The following is an 18217-nucleotide window of genomic DNA, read 5'->3' as shown; positions in this document are numbered from 1 at the left end:
GGCCCTTCTTTCTCCGAGACCCCCCCGCCCCCCAGTGTTGGCCGCGTGTGAATTTCTGTCGCGTGAATTCTGTCGCTGTTCGTCCGCATCGAAGCAGATTTTCATTATGTGTAATCCAATCCTTTCAAGCGTAAGGTCTTCTATAACGATGCTTATATTGGTTAGTTTATTCCCGTAACCAGGAACTATTGTCTACTGCTGAACGTTACATAGGAATATAACGGGGAAAGGATTGCTCGGGGCATTTAACTCATTAACTATTGGAGAATGAGAATTAAACATTTTGTTGGTCTTACTGAGTAAAAAAAAATGGAATATTTTATTCCTTTCAAAATCCAACGACCAAATATTTTATTTAATACATTAGAAATACAAAGGGAAATTTGGTAGTGAGGAAAAGACCTCATATTAGGGGAAGGTTTAAAAATACTGTACTCTTGGCCCCCCTGCGTTAGGTATAAGCTTTCATCAACCACTCCATTTTTAGTGCTGTGAACTAATATGCAAAAGCTTGTAATTTAAAGGACCTGGAGACTTTGCTTGTTTTATTGCTGCATACTGACATTCTCTTGAATTTGTTACATGAAAGCTTAAAGCTCTTGCAGCAATACAATACCATTGATTGTATTAGGCAAAAAAGTCCACATTTTTTGAAGTAAGCTTGCCAATGGCCATGTTTGCACAACTTACTGAACCACAAATTAGTCAACTGCATTTTAGCTTTACTGTAGCACTTCAGCTTGGTTTGGGTTAATTGTGTTCAGTGTCATGTGAATCCAGCAAATTGGATTGAGTGAACCATGCCTAAATAGGTCATGTAAATGCACCCTTTTTTAAATGCTGACTACCAGTTGCTCTTTTGTTAGAGGTATGTGCTTCCCACTACACAGATCCAGATAACATCCAGATTCCTTTTTCTTTCTTCATCATATTAGGCTAATGTGATCTGTAGAAAACAAAAATGTTGCATTCTTACTACTGGAAATGGACAGAGGTTCTTATAATTTTGTTTTTACATTGCTTCAGTTGCCATTATGCATTTCGACATAAAATAGAACAGTACTATTTCCCACACTATCAGTCTAAAGACCTTGTCTGGTTGAGTGCTGAAGGAGATATCGGAAACTTCAGCACAGAAATGTTTCTTATATTACTTTGTTTTTGTAAGGACAGATTTCTTTCAAACATAAATAATGTTGAAGAGAACCGTCAACAATGTTAGATATAGGCACTGCTAAGAAATACATAATTAAGAAAAATTACTGTAGGCCATTACCTATAATTATGCTATACTTGATAAATACAAAAATGTTCACTTTATTCTTAAACCCTATATGTATTAGCCCAACTCCAGCACATACCATAATAACCTGAATAATAGTGTTGCTTTAATATAACTGAATTTTTAAAAAGATTCTATATAAAATCTAACTTGGCTATCTTATCTGGGCTGCAGAAATCTAGATAATTATTAGATGGCAGCAAATAGCCACCTCTTTGTTGTTGTTTAGTGGTCATCTGGATTATTACAATCCAGATATGTCCTAGTTAAAGAGCACAAGTCCAAAGATTTGCATATTTAAATGCATGATTTCAAGCTTTAAAGTTTTTAAAGTACAGAAATGATTCAAAAAAAGGAAGATTAATGTAAAGAACAGTAACCTGATTTCACTAGAAAGCAATGTGTAGTTTTCTGTACTACAGTAGATAAAGACCAATGAATATGCTGTTTGAATAAGTATATTTATCCACCACGAAATATTGAATATAACTTATTCATTCTTAGAGGAAAGCGATGTCAGATAAAAATATAACCCTGAGACAAACAATCTGGACAATTTATAATAAAACAATCACACCAATGTTTTGAGCTGGAAAGGGTTCCTGGGAAATTTCCAAATCCAAGTTAGAAAACTAACTTGACTTTTCAAGCAGCAGGGAGCAGATTCTGTACACAATGCATGCAAACAGTTAAATCTTAAAAAGTTCTTGTCGGCAACAGAACAAGTTTAGCAACCCGAACATGCTCAGTGATATCATAGGGGCCAGCCTCTTTAAAGATGTTTATTGGTCATATACAAAATAAAGAATGCTTCATATCAACATACACTATATACATAAATAAATTAACAACACCTCCACTGGGGCTGTGGCAACAAATCCCCAACAGTTATCTACAGATTGAAAAAGGACAATAATTTAGCAATAAATACTGATTAATTACTTGGGTTCGACTGTTGTACAGGAGAGACCCAGGACATGACAGTATGCTTTTACAACCCTAACATATAGAATTCATCTCCAGTTGTATTTCAGCTTTGGAGACTGAATTTCTTATTATCAAAATGTTCCTCCCCGACGTTTTAAACAAATATTTTAAAGCAGTAGTGAAGTCATTTCAATTAATATTTTTAAGGACTACCTTCAACATTTGGAGAGTGGGGAGGAGCAGTCCATCAGTTCAGTTCATTAAGTACACCAAATATAATTTAGTTTCTCCATAATATTCCAGTTTGACAAAGGATGTAATAAATTCAGAGCAAACTGCAGGTGAGGACAAGGAGCACTTGAAACAGCACGGGAATCCCAAACACTTTGCATAGCCAGATAGTGACACATCTTTACTGGGAATCAAGAGACTACTCACTCAACTGTGCAGTGCCTCTCATTCAGGCAAGTGTCAGCTGCAAGCAGCTAGAACTCACATATACTGTATATCAGATCTGGAAGGAGAGCAAGTCCTCAGTACTTGGAAGAACTACTACTTGCCTGAAGCTCACAGCTAGACCACTACATGATCCTTTCTGCATAGGGAGGAGCGATCCTCTGTATGAGCAGTCACATCTATTCATTGTTATATTACAGGAAACGGCAGCAGTGCTATTAAACCAGAAAAGAAGATTCCTGCACGTTAATTATTTTACTAACAAAATACAGTTTGAGATATCAGAAAGAGGTGAAAGGCAAGTTGTCAGAAAGTGCTTCTATTGTCACTGGCACAGAAGACAAGGGATACCACTAGAACACACTACTAGTCCAAGTGAAAGTAATATATAGATACGCCAGCTCTGTTTACTGCTAGTTTATAGTGAAATGCTATCCTACTTCACTGGGATGTGCCAGTGTACAGCAGATGCAAAAATTTGATCAATGACACAAGATACAACAAATGTTTAATGTCTTCTACGTACATTAGTACATTCCCTCCTGCTCCTGCATCTATTTCACCCAGGAACATGTTCCTCAGGGACCTAACATCTGAGTAGCCTCTACCCATTGCTAACCATCACATTCCTCAGCTCTTAGCCTGCAGTTTTTCTTGCATTTTTCTGGAAAGAAAAAGTTGTTTCATTATCCAAAATATCACTTTTACATAATTCACCACGACATAAAACAACCCTACCTTTCCCACCCACCCAAAGCCAGCCACATGAGGGCGGAATTCTACTTCATGGAGCTGTTCTGCATCCAGGTAGAAAGCAACATTCCCCAACCTGTTGCATCAAGCAAAATGCCCCATTTAAAACAAAACAACAAAACAAAAACACCCTTCACAGCAGGAAAACCAAACAGTCATCTATAAAACAGGAACTATCACACTCTGGATGCTCTATAGCAGAAAACAAACTGAGGGGCAAGGGCTTGAGAGGGGAATCTAGGACAGAAAAAAAACCCAAACTCATGAACACTAGGAGATGACAGACAGAGTGAAGGAAGCTGGGAGACATGAAGGGTTCCCTTGTCTTCTCCCCCACCTCCAGTTGGAAGATTTACCACTGAGTTCTGGAGCCAGATTTGCTCAATAAATATCCATTTGCTTATAAGAATGTCTTGCAATCCACTCAGATGAAGATACCATCTCACTTATCTAGCCTTGAAAAGGGCAAAAGGTGCATCTTCAGAGGCAGAGACTGAGTCTTGTGGCACCTTAAAGACAAGCAAATACATTATGGCATAGATTTATGTGGCCAAGTCAACTCCAATAGATGAAGTATTATCCCAAATTGGCCAATTAATACTGTATACAGGTTGTTTATGGAGAAAACTGTTACTGTAGGAAGAAGAGTCAAAATTGCAAGAAATAATAGATTGCACTTTCAATATATTTTAACATCTTAGTGACCACAGACTAATGCAGATAATATGGATACCTTGTAATGTTTGTTACCAATTTTGCAGAAAATGGAAACTATAGTATTAATGTGTGTGTGTGTGTGTGTGTGTGTGTGTGTGTGTGTGTGTGTGTGTGTGTAAGGTTTAATAAAATTATTAGTCTGTACTTTTTAATATCTAAAATGTGTCTGGATAGTTGTATTTATGCACATATATCAGAGTCAATTTGATATCATCTCATGGATCCGATGAAGTAAATTCTAATCCACAAAAGATGATGTAATTGTCTTAAAAGTGCCAGGACACTGTTAGTTTTGCTACAGAAACCAACTTAGCCACTCTTGTAAAATCCCAGAGAATGGGCTTTCTTTATCAGAGGCTTCTCACAGTATCCAGGATCTCAACTGTAAAACAAGCAACCCAACCCCAAAAGAAATTTATTTAGCCAATTCTAAGGATTGCCAATCAAGAAATGTCTAGGACGATAAATGGTCATGGAACTGAAGAGATCCAAAACTATTCATCTGGCAGAAAACAAATTCCTATTTCAGAAATGCAGCCAAAAATACAGAACTGTATTTTTATGGAGCTATCACCAGTGTCTTTGCCTTGCTTTCCTTGGGGCAACATGCAAATATGGCATGCCAAACAATGGAGAGGCAAATTCTTGAATTAAAACAGCCGGCAGCTCAGAGATAAAGAGTTGTTTCCTCATCCATCCATCCAGGTGACATAAGTGCATTTCATGCAACTCTCAAAGGAAGCTGTAACCAGGAGACCTAAAAGTTCAATCTAGAACTCACTTCTTATTTATAAATTTGATGGTGAAAAAATCCCAATTACCCATTTTTATTTGCATGTTTGACATGAAAGCATAAATATTGCTTATTTCAGTTACAATTGTTTGGTTTTCACAGAATTTGGACTTCTTTGGCAAGGACTAGAAAGTGGAAGGCAATGAAGGGAAGAAATTATCTACGGCTTAAGGATGGAGAGAAAGATGCAAGGAGGTAGAGTGATATGGAACAATTAAATATAAGAAAGTTCTGGCTCTAGTAATTCCACACAGATCTGCATTGGTTTCTAAGTCTTCCAAATTAGCAGTGATAAAACATACCTCAAGGGGAATGATCAGATTTTACTAACCTCAACATAGCTCGGAGCAATTTATTTCACACAGGTATTTTTTAAGATCAGAAAGTTATACCCCTTAGTAAGGCAAGGCTTAGCAATAACTGCTATTGCATGCCTGTGATCCATTCCTTTTAAATCTAAAATAAAAAGTAGCAATTAATGTGGCAAGGGTGATTTCTGGGTAGAATCTGGAGCCAGTGTAAATGCATGTTCACATTAAAGCACTTCATTTTTCTCTTTCTCTGACGTTTGCTGTTCTTAATGCCTACTCGTCCCTCAGTCGTCCAAAAAATAATTAAAAACACCTCCAATCTACTGTGTCAAAAGGACAGCTATGATATTGTAAGGAACTAGTGCCCTTCCCTCCATTTCAGTTGAATAGTCTGCAGAGGACAGTGGTCCTACAGTGAGAAAAAAAAGGGAGTTCCAGCAGATATGATGAAGATATTTTGAAGGTGAGTCCTCATTAAAAGGCTTTTTTCCCTCCAGCATACTCTAGGCAGCAAAACTTTGTCAGTTAATAGATATCAGGAATTTCATTTTCAAGGAATGGATTCTCAGCTGATTTTTGTGAATAGTTGTTTCTGGATACGAACTTGCCTTAAGAGCTCATTTGAATTTATTAACACTGCTTTGAAAGTTATTAAAGCTATTTTTTCTTTCTAACCACTGGGACCTAGAATGTAGTTGGAAGCTTTTGAAAAGCAGCAAGAGGTTTTTCAGTCCAATCTCAGCTGTGGAAATTTCCAGAATTCACTAACTGTGTCATTAAAACAGGTTCTAGTATCTGTTAACTAGAAAAATGGCCAAATATGGTGAACTCAAGTGTTCTGAATAGGCCAGTACTCAATGCTTACCAGCTATCAGTTAATTGTGCTAATTCTGATGGCCAATTTTCTGGGCAAAAGGTCAAGTGTTCACCTAGATACAAACTCACATGTTCCTCTTGGTAACACACCCATCACCCCAGTGATGGGATTCAGCCAGTTCGCACCTATTCGGGAGAACCAGTTGTTAACTTTCTAAGCAGTTCAGAGAACTGGTTGTTGGAAGAAATCTCCTTTTGTTTTTTTCCACTTTACAGGGCTAATCCTGTAAGGAAGACGGGAAGGAAACATTCTGGTGTTGTTTCTAGCCTAATCTTTATTGCCCTGTTTACAAAAACTGTCTCTCCGGTTAACCCTGCTTACATTGTAACAGCTAAGGCGAAGTGCCCATCGACCTGAGTGACATTGAGGTGGCCACACCCATCCAGTCACATGACCACCAAGCCACGCCTACCCAGCTGGACATTAGGGCAGAGAAGCGGTTGTTAAATTATTTGAATTTCACCACTGCATCACTCCCTCCCTGTAGGCCAATTACAAGACAAGCAACAGAGAAGCTAAAACAACTTCCTTTATCTGCAATGACTAGCTCTTTCAGAGAAACTAGATTAGGTTTCCCGTAAGACTATGCATCCAGAACGTAAAACAATGAATTTGAATTTGAAGTGTCCTGGGTCATGTTGACCATCGCATGCTCTTTAGACCTTATTGAGTTTCTAGCTTACATCTCTGTAATGCTCCACATGCTAAAACATAGAAGAAAACAGGTAAGAGGTAATAAAATCTCTGTAGTATCACCAGCAAAAGAATCCTGTTGCAATAGTGGATCTTCACAAATGCTACATATAATCCAACCCTAAAAAACCTATTTTGTGGACCCTTTGTATGATATGCTGTAAATTGTTTCATATTCCTACATTAACAGGAGTGATTCCTTCTAATCCATTACCGTTGCAACTCTGGATTCAACCTTTAGGAACACCCAGTCCCAGCTCCCCCCCCCCCCACAAAAAAAAAATTTTTTGGCAATTGTAATATAAGTGACATGATATAATGCAACACTGTCTGCCAGCTATCTTTAAGCAGTTTTGTTAACCTCTTAAAAGAATTCATTCTTTTCAGGCTTCAGATTCAGGTAATTTTTCTCATGAGACCAAACCTTTGAGAGGGCCTACTGGCAAATGCCCCAGAAAACCTGCACTCAGCCCTGGGAAAGCCGAACAAATGCTCACAGGACATCCACATAGCAAAGTGGTCACTGGCACCATCACGTCACAGCGCCACAAAAGACCTCAGAGCACAGACAATTAAATACAACAGGAATACAAAAGAAGCAGATGGGGAATTCAAGAATAAGTCACTTTTGGTACAATTGCAAAAAGATATCAAACAGGACTAGCCTCTTTTTTTTTCTTTTTCCTATGTTATTTATAAATAAAAGTCTAATAACTCTTTATAAAAACCAACCTCAGAGCCACAAAGACTTAACGAGAAACTTTTAAAATTTGCATTTTGTGTCTCCGAGAATATGACAATCATATATTCTCACCTTCTCAGGCTAAAAGGAGACCGTTAAATAGAAGTGCTTCACCGAATTGTAGATTTGAAACTTAGATCATTTAATAACTCTTTAAATGAATGCTTCTCTTTTAAATAAAGGGCTATTTAAACTACATAAACCAGTTGTGTAAACCATCACACTAGAGACACTGGATACGCTCCAAACAACAGAAAACAACTAGTGATTTTGGTCTTGTTCAGTGCAACACATTAGGCACAAAACCGGCCTGTGGTCACTGCAATGTAACCCACTTCGTCTGGTACGTAGACACAACAGTGCTCGTTCCTGGCTACTTTCCTTCCTCTGCAGCACAGACACCAGGAAATAGCTGTTTTCCCCGCTTCCCTCTCCTTCAGGGAAAGTCCTAAGGAATCCCATCTTCAAACCTAAAAGGTGCAACTAGATGGTAATATAAAAATGGTTACACAAACTACCCCCCCTGATACCAAGCAATTTACAAGCAGCAGACTGGACACCTGACTCAACCCTGGAAGAACGGCATTGAAGTCATCACTGACAGCAGGTCTTCCAACTCTCTATGACCTCTTCCCTCCCCTTTGGGTTATTCCTACCCAAGAATGGATTCCATGCTGCTGAAAATCTCTTTGGCAAGAGCACTGAGGTCCTTCAGCTTCCATTTTCAGAACACACTAGGTGGACGGTTCTGTTCACAATGGAAAGGCTGCGTTACCATCAGTCACATCAACCAGAACAAGCTAAAAACAAAGCAACTGCAGTGACGAGCAGGCCAGCGTGTGCCTGTGTGGGCTGGGCCATCTGGGAGAGGGTTGTGCTTTGGGGGTTCCGGATGAGCTTTGTGCCTAACTGCCCTGCACAGACAAGCCCAGGCAGTGCTCGTTTCACTAAGACCGGGCGTCCGTTTTGGATTTAACTATCGTGATAACGCTGGTGGTGGCAACTTTGCCGGGAACAAGGGGCCCCATGCTGGAAGCAAGTGGGCCCCGGGCAGGGGTGACAGGGCTCCGGGCAACGGTCCGGGCGAAGTTCTGCAGTGCCTCATACTTGGAACGCAGGGCATCAAGTTCCATTTTCATGCTAGCGTTCTCTGAAGCCAGCTTCTCCACTTCCTGCTGAAGTTCTGCCTTCTGTTTCTCCAACTCTTCCTTCTGGGTTACCCTCTTGACCCGGCAGCTGGCAGCATAGCCTCTGTTCTTCAGGGTCCGCCGGCGTTGCTTGAGTTGGATGATCTCTTCCTTAGATAAGCCCCGCAGATGCTGGTTCAACTCCCGTACAGACATGGTCACCAGCTCTTCATCTGTCAAGCTGGTCCCATTCTCCCCTGGCTCCCGCTTCACCTGCAGAGACCGTAGAAACATGCTTTAATGGGATTCTGGTTGCATGCATGGCCAGCTAACCCCAGGTCTCGCTTTATTACCTTCAAGGCTTTGTTTCCTTTGTTGGGGGTCGTCATAACACGCAAGCCTTCACAATCGGATTCTGTAAGATACAAAATGGGTAGATGTTATCAAAGTCAAGGTCTCTATCATCCAAAAGCAGCTATATATACTCAGACTAAGCAGGAAAGGAAGCACCAAATACAGGTATTCTCTATACAGTATAAACCAACTGTGGGATTTACACGAGCTCTTGACAAATTCTGCCCAGTCTCTGCCAACCCCACAGCTTTCTATAAATCTTAAGAGCAAATGCTCACGAAAAGGAAGATTTGGAAAGAGCTGGAGTCGGATGAAACCACATTTAAAAATAGCTTGGCAGCCAGGGTCCTGCATGGCTGTGCTGAGCCAGTCATGCTGACTCAGCATATTAGCAGCCTTGCTCAGAGTGCACGCCTTATACTACAGTACAGCCTAGCAGGAGAGCTGCAGTCTAAGAGAGTTGCCAAGGAATTACCCTTATAGACTTTTCCTGATAGGGTTCAAAGCAACACTATATCCCCATAGTTTTAAGGGAGAAGTATTCAAGAATATGTCAATTAATTAATCCATTCTGCCTGAAGCATTTATTGATCTAGAAAGCAGAACAGCAAGACTAGAGAATGGAAGGAAAGGACAGACAAGGGAATAATGGAAAACATGCAGAACCTTAGAGAATTGCCTTCCTCCAGGTTACTATATATACTATAATTGAATAGTCCTTACTGAACACAAATGTGGCTCTGATAACCTGTCTTCTTTTGACTTCTTCTTTTCCCATGTATGTTAATAGAAAAACAGTGGTAGATACACAAAGTTGGGAAAATGAACAAATTCAGCTGGGTGGGATTCTGACCAGCAATACAGAGATTAAATATTTCCATTTATTTCCCTGTTGAGTTACTTCCTTTCACATTGCCATTTTACCAACAGGACTAAAAATAATCTAAGATACAGAAAGTTTTTTAGAGATGCTGATAAAAATCATCCACATTCTTATGAAATCACCTAGTCACTTATTGCATGGGTTGTCAAACTGGTGGCCTGTGGGCTGGATGCGTCATGCGCAAGCCACACCCACCCCAACTCCGCAAAGGGGGAAAACGATGCGAAACATCACGTGACGGCAACGTGACGCAGCGAGTTTGACACCTGTGACATTGTATTCATGTTGCATTGTTCTACATTTCCAGATAACTCATTATTTAGGAAATGTGTGCTGCTGATAACTTATGGTTTATTATTTCAGGAATTCTTCCAAAAGTGGAAAATTTAAAGAAGTTTTAAAATTATGAGAATGAGATTTCCTCATTTATGCTTTTAGCATGTATCATATAGGTCTTGGATGGAGGCAATTGAAATTATAATATTGGTATTTGCAAGAAGTACAAGTTCTCTGTATACACACTAATCTGTATTAATCTTACATTACTGAAACCACCACTTAAATTTACAAGAGCTCTTCACACACATAATGATATATAGCAAAATCTTGTCATTCACTGTGGCTGTCTTGAGTAAACCAAAATTACCCACCAGTTTCCTAAACAGAGGAAATCAAATACTTCCATTTTGTTCTCAACATTCAACCTGCAACTATGTGCAAGAATAATTAAAGGTAAAGGTAAAGGTTCCCCTCGCACATATGTGCTAGTCATTCCTGACTCTAGGGGGCGGTGCTCATCTCCGTTTCAAAGCCGAAGAGCCAGTGCTGTCCGAAGAACTCTCCATGGACATGTGGCCGGCATGACTAAATGCTGAAGGTGCACGGAATGCTGTTATCTTCCCACCAAAGGTGGCTCCTATTTTCCTACTTGCATTTTTTACATGCTTTCAAACTGCTAGGTTAGCAGAAGCTGGGACAAGTAATGGGAGCTCACTCCATTATGCAGCGCTAGGGATTTGAACTGCCGATCTTTCTCATCGACAAGCTCAGTGTCTTAGCCACTGAGCCACCACATACCTCAGCAAGAATAGTTACTTTCTCTTAAAGAAGGGCTGACAGCTCCCCCAAACCATTGAATCAGATATTGTAAATTACCTTTATTACCTTTAATTACTCCTCTAGAACAGCTCAAAAGTCTCAATAATTGCTCCCCATGCCACTCAAAAAAGATGCTTTTTAAGGAAGAAAAAAATGGCCAGAGTATCTCAAGCACAGAGAAGTCACCATAGGATTTTTATGTTTATCTCTCACTCATACCCTTCCACACATGGCGGCACATGGCTGACCATATCAATGCTCATAAGCTATGTAGATTCTGGGCTCATGTGGGAGACCATCAGAGCATTTCAGGACTCTGGGGCTAGACATCAATCCAAAAGGCATCTCAGGCGATGCTAAATCACCTCCATAGCAAAACTTCATGGATGCGGATTACCTTTTACTCACCCAAGCATATCATCATTATTTACATCATAAATGCCTCTTCCACACTGACCAGGTTCTTGTTTGCTGAATGTATAAAACATCACTTCACATTTATAGCAAAGAACCAAGACAAGCTAGTGTCAGCAAAAGCAAAAAAAATGGTCCCCCAGCAACACCCCAGAAGGGATGGATTCAGCGCTTTCCAAGATCACTAATAAGCCAGCCAAACAACTCAGATACTCCTAGAGCACTGGAAATTGCTGACAAGCCAAATTCTTGTGCCCAAAAGACATGGCTACAGTCACTGATTAAAGCTCTAACATACTTAATATAGTGGCCACAAGTGTCTTAATGGGACCCCGCTGCCTTATTTTTGTTTTTGCAGCTAAGAAGCACATTTGAAACACTTATTAATTGTACAGTAAGGCAGGCACTGTATTGCACAGCTTACTGTGCTTTACTATCAAAAGGTTTTAGACCCACAATTTGGGAATCAGTACTTAAAGTATGTGGGTAATACACTCAGTAACCAGTAAACACATTTTCTGATTAGAAAAAAAGTACAAGAGGAAGAATGTTTCCATTATTGTAACACGGCTTGAAATATTGGTTAAGTAAACACTGGGGCAGACACAACTACCGTATATTCACATCTGTCTGTCTGTCTGTCTGTCTGTCTGTCTGTCTGTCTGTCTATCTATCTATCTATCTATCTATCTATCTATCTATCTATCTATCTATCTATCTGTCATGTTAATTTTCCAGCTTTAGTTAAAAGCCACATGCAGCCATAGGGACCAGGAACAAAACTGTAAACAAAGCAAGGGATGTCACCTATTCATTGAAAAGTCAAGTCTAACCTACACTTCTTTCCTATATAAATTTTATCTATGACATGTCAGTGTTAAGTACCATTGCTAATGCTCATATGACAGGAATATGAACACAGGCAGCACAACCAAACTGCATGACCAAAAACAAATTTGGTATCATACTGTAAATCCAGTATAGGTCAGAACTTTAGGAATCACTATGCTAGCATTAGTAACAATCAATACAAAAATCCCAAGGAAATGTTGCCTAGTAGGGGAGTATACAAAAGATTAACCGCCTGGATAATTTAGTGAGGCTCTTCATAGGGCAAGTACTGTACTTCTAGTACATATCGGTATTAATGCTTAGGAAAGCAATTAACATGTGGGAAGTGCACAAAAGGACTGAAGACTAGAGCTGATCTTCATTTGATGGGCATAGATTGCTGGATAGAAAGATTAGGTCCTGTAGTTCTGAGAGTCAAACACAAAAAAATGTTCATTTGTCCTAAACTTCTAAAGATTAAGAATCTTTTAATACAAGGAGTATAACATTAGCTATCAATATCAGATATCATATATTCAATCGTAAAAAAGATTCATTTCCATTCATCATTCATAAAAAAGGGGAAAAAACTAAAGAAAGTGATGATTAAGTGGGGGAAAAAAACCTACGAAAAATTTCACATACTGTTTTATGCCTGAATTAGAATATATACAAGGTTTTTTTTACAGCCCTGCACAGAAGCTATACTTGTGAATATCTTTGCAAGAAGGACAGCCAGAGAGAATTGGCATCCAGACAGAGACAAACTTGGTCTAACTCCCTAGACTGCTGATTTCTCAGCTTTTTGACAGCTTCCCGAAGAAAGATCACACTGAAAAGTGCCAAGTGCGACGGCTGTAAAGGAAGAAAAGTGCAACCTCAACACATTTCGCCAGAAGTCCAAAAGGCCTGCACTCAGCACAAGTGCCGCCAATTCTTTGCTTACAAGAGAGCTGACAGCAGAGTGCATGATTCAACACAGGCCCCATTCTCAACATTCCTGGTTCAGCGCTATGCCATCAAACTAGTGTAAACACAATGACATCACCCATTCCAGCAGTAAAGGCAGCATCATCATAGGAAGAAGAAAAAGAAACTTTTAAGTGATGAAAAAGAAAACAGGCTACAGGGGAGAATCAGAAGCTGGAGGATATACCCATGTAGGAGGTTTTTCCACGTGTGTAGTGTAAAAAGCAGTGGTGACACTATCTTGTTCTCATCTACACGTCTATGGCTCTGCTGTTCATGCATTTACAGAAACTTGTCTACAAATAACTTCCCAATTAGCTTTCTAAACTTACATTGACATTTTAGCTAGTACTCTTAACCGGGCAAAATAATGTAGAAGAAAATGCTTGTCCTGTAAAATATCCAGAGAGATACCATCACTAGGGAATATTGCCTCCTCCAAATCAACATGACTTGCCTCAGGCAAAGTCTCCCAAATGTACCTAATGTTTCAACTTGCTTTCTACCACTATACCTCTTACTCAGCAGAATGGAAATCAAAATTCTACTTTTCCTACCTATCTAGAAGACTGTCAGCCTCATACTATTCCTATAATTGAAACTCATTTTTATAACAAAAACAAAGCTCCCTTCACATCTATGGATTTCTGTTTCTGAATAAATCACAGTTTGCTTTCCGTGAGCCACAATCACACAAGGAATTGCAATTCTGTAAATAGTCAATGCACATTGAGTTAGTCAAATAATTTCAGCACCTATGTCCAATTTAAGATAAATAGAGAAGTAGTGAGAAATTGTCTGTATCAGATATGACTGGTTCATAATATCTGAACTATTCATTTTTCTCAAAATAGATGTATTAAAAAATGTAATTTTATTTTAGAATCACAAGAAAAAAAATCTCGGTTGAAAAGACATCAGGCTCTTTTATGTACAATACATTTACAGATAATTAGCATGCCTTCACTATTCAAATTTATTTATACTTCCATTAATACCTAAGCATTATCAGACTGACAGAGGACAAACTGCCCTCTGTAGGTGAGAATGGAAGAGCTGTGCTATGAGAATTTCCCAGAAGAGACTCAACAGAGAACCGGATGCACTTGTTGCACATCTGTGCTTCTAGTGTACAAGGGAGCCATCCAGAACTGCATTTCTACGTCCTTTGCATTTCTGCAAAACAATATGCCAAGATTTTTTTTCCAGAGCTCTTAAAAACATTGCTTGTCTAAGAGACAACATGCACTGCAACAGAAGGAGTGTTCCCATAAAGCTAAGGTTTTCAGGACCTACAATTTTACCATCCAAAACAAGAGTGTCAGCATCTGTGTGCACAGAGTATAAGGACACCCCAGCAGCTCTCCCATTCATTCCCCAAAGGATTCCCAATGACCCCATAAACCATTTTTACCAAGTTCATGTTCACACTCTCCCCTACCTTCTTGTCCGCTACAAATACACACAGCGCTACAGTAATGCTAAGGGTCAGCAACTGTCACAAGGGCTTATAGACAAAACAGCTGAAAGAAAGGGGATCCGAGGTCAAGTCTGACTACCCCCAAAATGATGAATCAGCAGATTATCTGTTTGGGTTCCCCTTTTTCCTTTCCTTCCCTTAACCCTAGTTAGCCCCCATTCCTTTTTGTGTGTGTGTGTCTGTGTGTGTGCAGCCTATACTTATGGGTGACCTCATGTTGATGAGTCAGCAGTGTCTGGACTCTGCACACAGAAAGCTGCAGCCAGCAGATACAAGGGGGTAATTCAGTCCACCTCATCCCTACACTCTGTGAAACACCCCCCATCCCCAGCCGCTCCTCAGCCCCACCCCAAAAAACATTCGCCCCTTTTCCTCCGTTCCCAGACACCTGATGAGTCAGCACGGCAAGCCCTTTTCACACTCGCAGACATGGCTGCGCGTCCTCGGAGCCGCACATACACAAACACACACAGAGACTTTCGGCGTGCGGGGAAACGGCTTACCTGCCTCCCCGGCTACTTTCCCAGATGGGGACAGCGCACCCAACGCTTAGGTAGTCCGAGAAGAAGCGGGGAAGGGCCCCACTTCTTCTTCTTCTTTCCACCCCACCTCCGCAGAAGGAAAACTCAAAGCATCGTGGCGATCCCGGGAAAAAGAGGCGAGCCGGGGAGCGGCGGCATTTCTCTCTCTCTCCCTCTCCCTCTCTCTGCCGCGACCTGCCGCCGGCGGGCAACAAGGACGGCCACCCACGCCGCAGATCCACGTCCAGCAGGGAGGAGGAGGAGGGAAACCCACCCACCTGTCAGCCACGGGAGAAAGGAAGTCGGCGAGCGGAGGAAAAGACGGGGGAAAAGGAAGCTCGGCGGGTGAAATGCGGTCCCCGCCAGGATCTCACCTCGCCCTCTCAGCCTCCCCACCCTTGACACACACACGCACACGCACCCTCCGCCTAGCCCGCCAGAACATTCCCGGGTGGGAACAGCCGGGGGTGGGGGGAAGAGAGAGAGAGAGAGCCGCGATCGCGCTCCCGGCAGTCCAGAGCAGGAGGCGCTTTTTTCCAAAAATAAACACCGTGGAGAGGAATGCAACTCCAGAAGCCGACCGTCCGCGGGGAAAAGCAGCGGTCTTCCCTAAGGGATTCCCAATACCCACCCCCCACGCATTAAATTCCCTTTGGCTTCACCTCCTCCTCCCTCCCTTCTTTCTTTCTTCCTCCCGCTCTTGCTGGGGAGGGCGGGGTCACTAGCCTTCCTCCCCACCCCTCCAAAAAGGGGATCCGGGACCCCGAGCCGCCCCCTTGCAAGCTCTCACCCTCCGCTCGGTGCCTCCGGAGGGGGCGTCCGGGGCGGGGAGGAGGGGCAGGCCGCCACGCACACAGGGACTGAGGAGTCCGGGGTCCGCCGCTACCGCCGCTCACGGACACGTCACGTGATGTTTGGGTCACGTGCCTCCATTCATGAAGCCGTTTTCGGTGCAGCCGCCCCGAGCCTTAAAGCGGGAGGCGCCCCAAAAAATAAGGTTCCCTCCACCCGGCTCTTCTCTTCTCTTCCCTCCCCCCTCAGAACAATAACAGCGGGCGGGAACGCGGCTGAGAAGCTGGTGGGAAAAACAAGTGGCTCACGTGCCAGGAGGGCGCGCGCGGGCGCTGCTGGGGCGGGTCCGGAATGTCGAGGCTGAACCCGAAGGGCCGAGGGGGCGCGAGACGGAGCTGCGTTCCACGCGTAGTCCCCCTCCCACCACCTCCCATTTGTGAACCGTGCGGTACCAGACAGTGAGTGGGGGAGGCTGTGATTCGATCATCCTCGACTAGCCGGGCTTTACCATTAAAAAGAGTTTCCTAATTTTTTTTGGGGGGGGGGTTACACACAGCTGTTTCCTGAAAGAAGCCGGTTTTGCGAAAGGATAGGTGGAAGAAACAGAAAGTGACCTTTTAAAAAAAATAAAAAGTCCAGTTAGGTATCCTTTTGACCTTTCCGTTTTCCCGAACACAACGGAAAAGAGACTGAACGAAGAATATTTGGAAACTTTTTGATTAAAGAAAAAAGATAAGCGTATTTTTAGACGTAAGAATAAAACAGTTGGGTGAAAAGAATTGCACGACACTAAATCCAGATATTGCAACATCCCTGCTGAAAAATAAAAAATCCATTTACAAAAAAAAAAAGCGGCACGACTGCTTTCCTCTTCGAGATTGATTGCCCCGCAGCAGGGGCAATTTTTTTGCATAGGTGCAGAGTTACTGCTGTCTAAGGCTAGTCTGCAAATTCCAGAGTAGAGATAGATGTGTGAGCAGTGGTGTATTAACCATTAAGCAGACTAAGCACGTGCTTAGGGCACCAGGCCCACAAAGTTCAGAAAGAAAAAAAACCAATGAAGATTTGTACAGTATGTACAAAGGAGGGGGGCACCAAGATTTGTCAGTGCTTAGGACCAGTGAGCCTTAATCCCCACTGCTTGTGATTTGCCAGTATTTCTCAACTACACTCATCCTAGCACATTTTCCCACAGGTGCAGCTATTTCTCACCTAGATCCTTAGAAAAAGAGGAGGGAAAGGAGGTGGGGAGATAAGTGCTGGTTGTTTACAAAGTCATTAGAAAGAGATACACCAAAGGGGTACTTTGGTGCCAAAAGAGTCCTGGAAGGTTCCAGAGAGCAAGTCTTGTAGCTGATCCTTCCAAATTTGCAAGACTTGGGCCATTTCTTCATTAGTGTTTTATAGCATTTTATAGCTACATCAGCCAATGTTGTGGCAATATAAAGCTTCATTACTGTTATTAGCACAGCGATGTTTCAATTAGGCTATAAGATGCTATAAATGACTTTAGAGAAAATGGCCTTATAATATCTTTTTAGACACTGTATGGAATGCCAGGCAGTTTTTATTATCTAGCCAATAATAGTGAAATGTGGTACCTGGTCCACAATTTCATTGTAAATAAGCTGCCTGAGACAGCACTTTAAATTTTTCTAGACGAAGACTTGCTTACTAGAAAGTTTTCAAACCTTTCCCTCACCGTATTTTCTTCAATAGTACTTTCTTCATTGTGAGCAAAGAAATCAATCATTTAATAGTTCTGCAGCTATTCCTGCTTATCAGAACCCTGTAGAACCAGGCTTGTGGCATTAAAAGGTTTGGTTTGGTTTTATTGGACATATGCCACCCTTCTCCCAAAGGACTCAGGGGTGTGTACAACATAAAAACACATATAACAAAAGTTTAAAAAAATTAAATAGGAAATCCAATAACCTTCAATTGACAATTTAAATCAAATTTCGGATTAAATTAAAATTAACAATTTAAAATTAATAATTTAATTTATTCTATTCAGGCCAGGCTGGCTTGCTGAAAAAGCCAACTTTTTAGGGTGAGCCGGAAGGACCAGAGGTCAGGAATTATGCGAAGCTCTGGCAGCTCATTCCAAAGGGAAGGCGCTCCCACAGAGAAGGCTCTCCCCTTGGGGGTCACCAGCCAACACTGCCTGGCTGAGGAGGCCAACTCTGGGATCGTA

General features: G+C 41.5%; 1 protein-coding gene across 5 annotated transcripts; it reads right to left on the bottom strand.

Annotated features, from left to right (window-relative positions):
• Window positions 1-83: 83 nt before the first annotated feature.
• MAFG (MAF bZIP transcription factor G) lies at window positions 84-16254 on the bottom strand. Of its 5 annotated transcripts, XM_087710086.1 has the most exons (5): window positions 16019-16254; window positions 9032-9093; window positions 8659-8951; window positions 2770-2880; window positions 84-946 (listed from the first exon to the last, which is right to left on the bottom strand). In XM_087710086.1, exons 2-5 carry the CDS (start codon window positions 9065-9067, stop codon window positions 937-939), a joined length of 450 nt encoding a protein of 149 aa, XP_087566212.1. In that variant the 5' UTR covers window positions 9068-9093; window positions 16019-16254; the 3' UTR covers window positions 84-936. The 5 variants fall into 5 exon arrangements, 4 of the variants coding, with proteins under 4 accessions (XP_087566212.1, XP_087566209.1, XP_087566210.1 ...); XM_087710083.1 differs by lacking the exon at window positions 84-946 and having other exon boundaries at window positions 2050-2880; window positions 16019-16244; XM_087710084.1 differs by lacking the exons at window positions 84-946; window positions 16019-16254 and adding an exon at window positions 15211-15627 and having other exon boundaries at window positions 2050-2880.
• Window positions 16255-18217: the final 1963 nt, after the last annotated feature.

Source organism: Thamnophis sirtalis, unplaced genomic scaffold (assembly GCF_051295495.1).
Source record: "Thamnophis sirtalis isolate CommonGarterSnake01/CBP01778 unplaced genomic scaffold, rThaSir2_p1.2 scaffold_3, whole genome shotgun sequence".
In the NCBI taxonomy this organism is placed as follows: Eukaryota; Metazoa; Chordata; class Lepidosauria; order Squamata; family Natricidae; genus Thamnophis; species Thamnophis sirtalis.
Note: the sequence above shows the minus strand (reverse complement) of the source record. Positions and strands in the feature narration are given on the sequence as shown.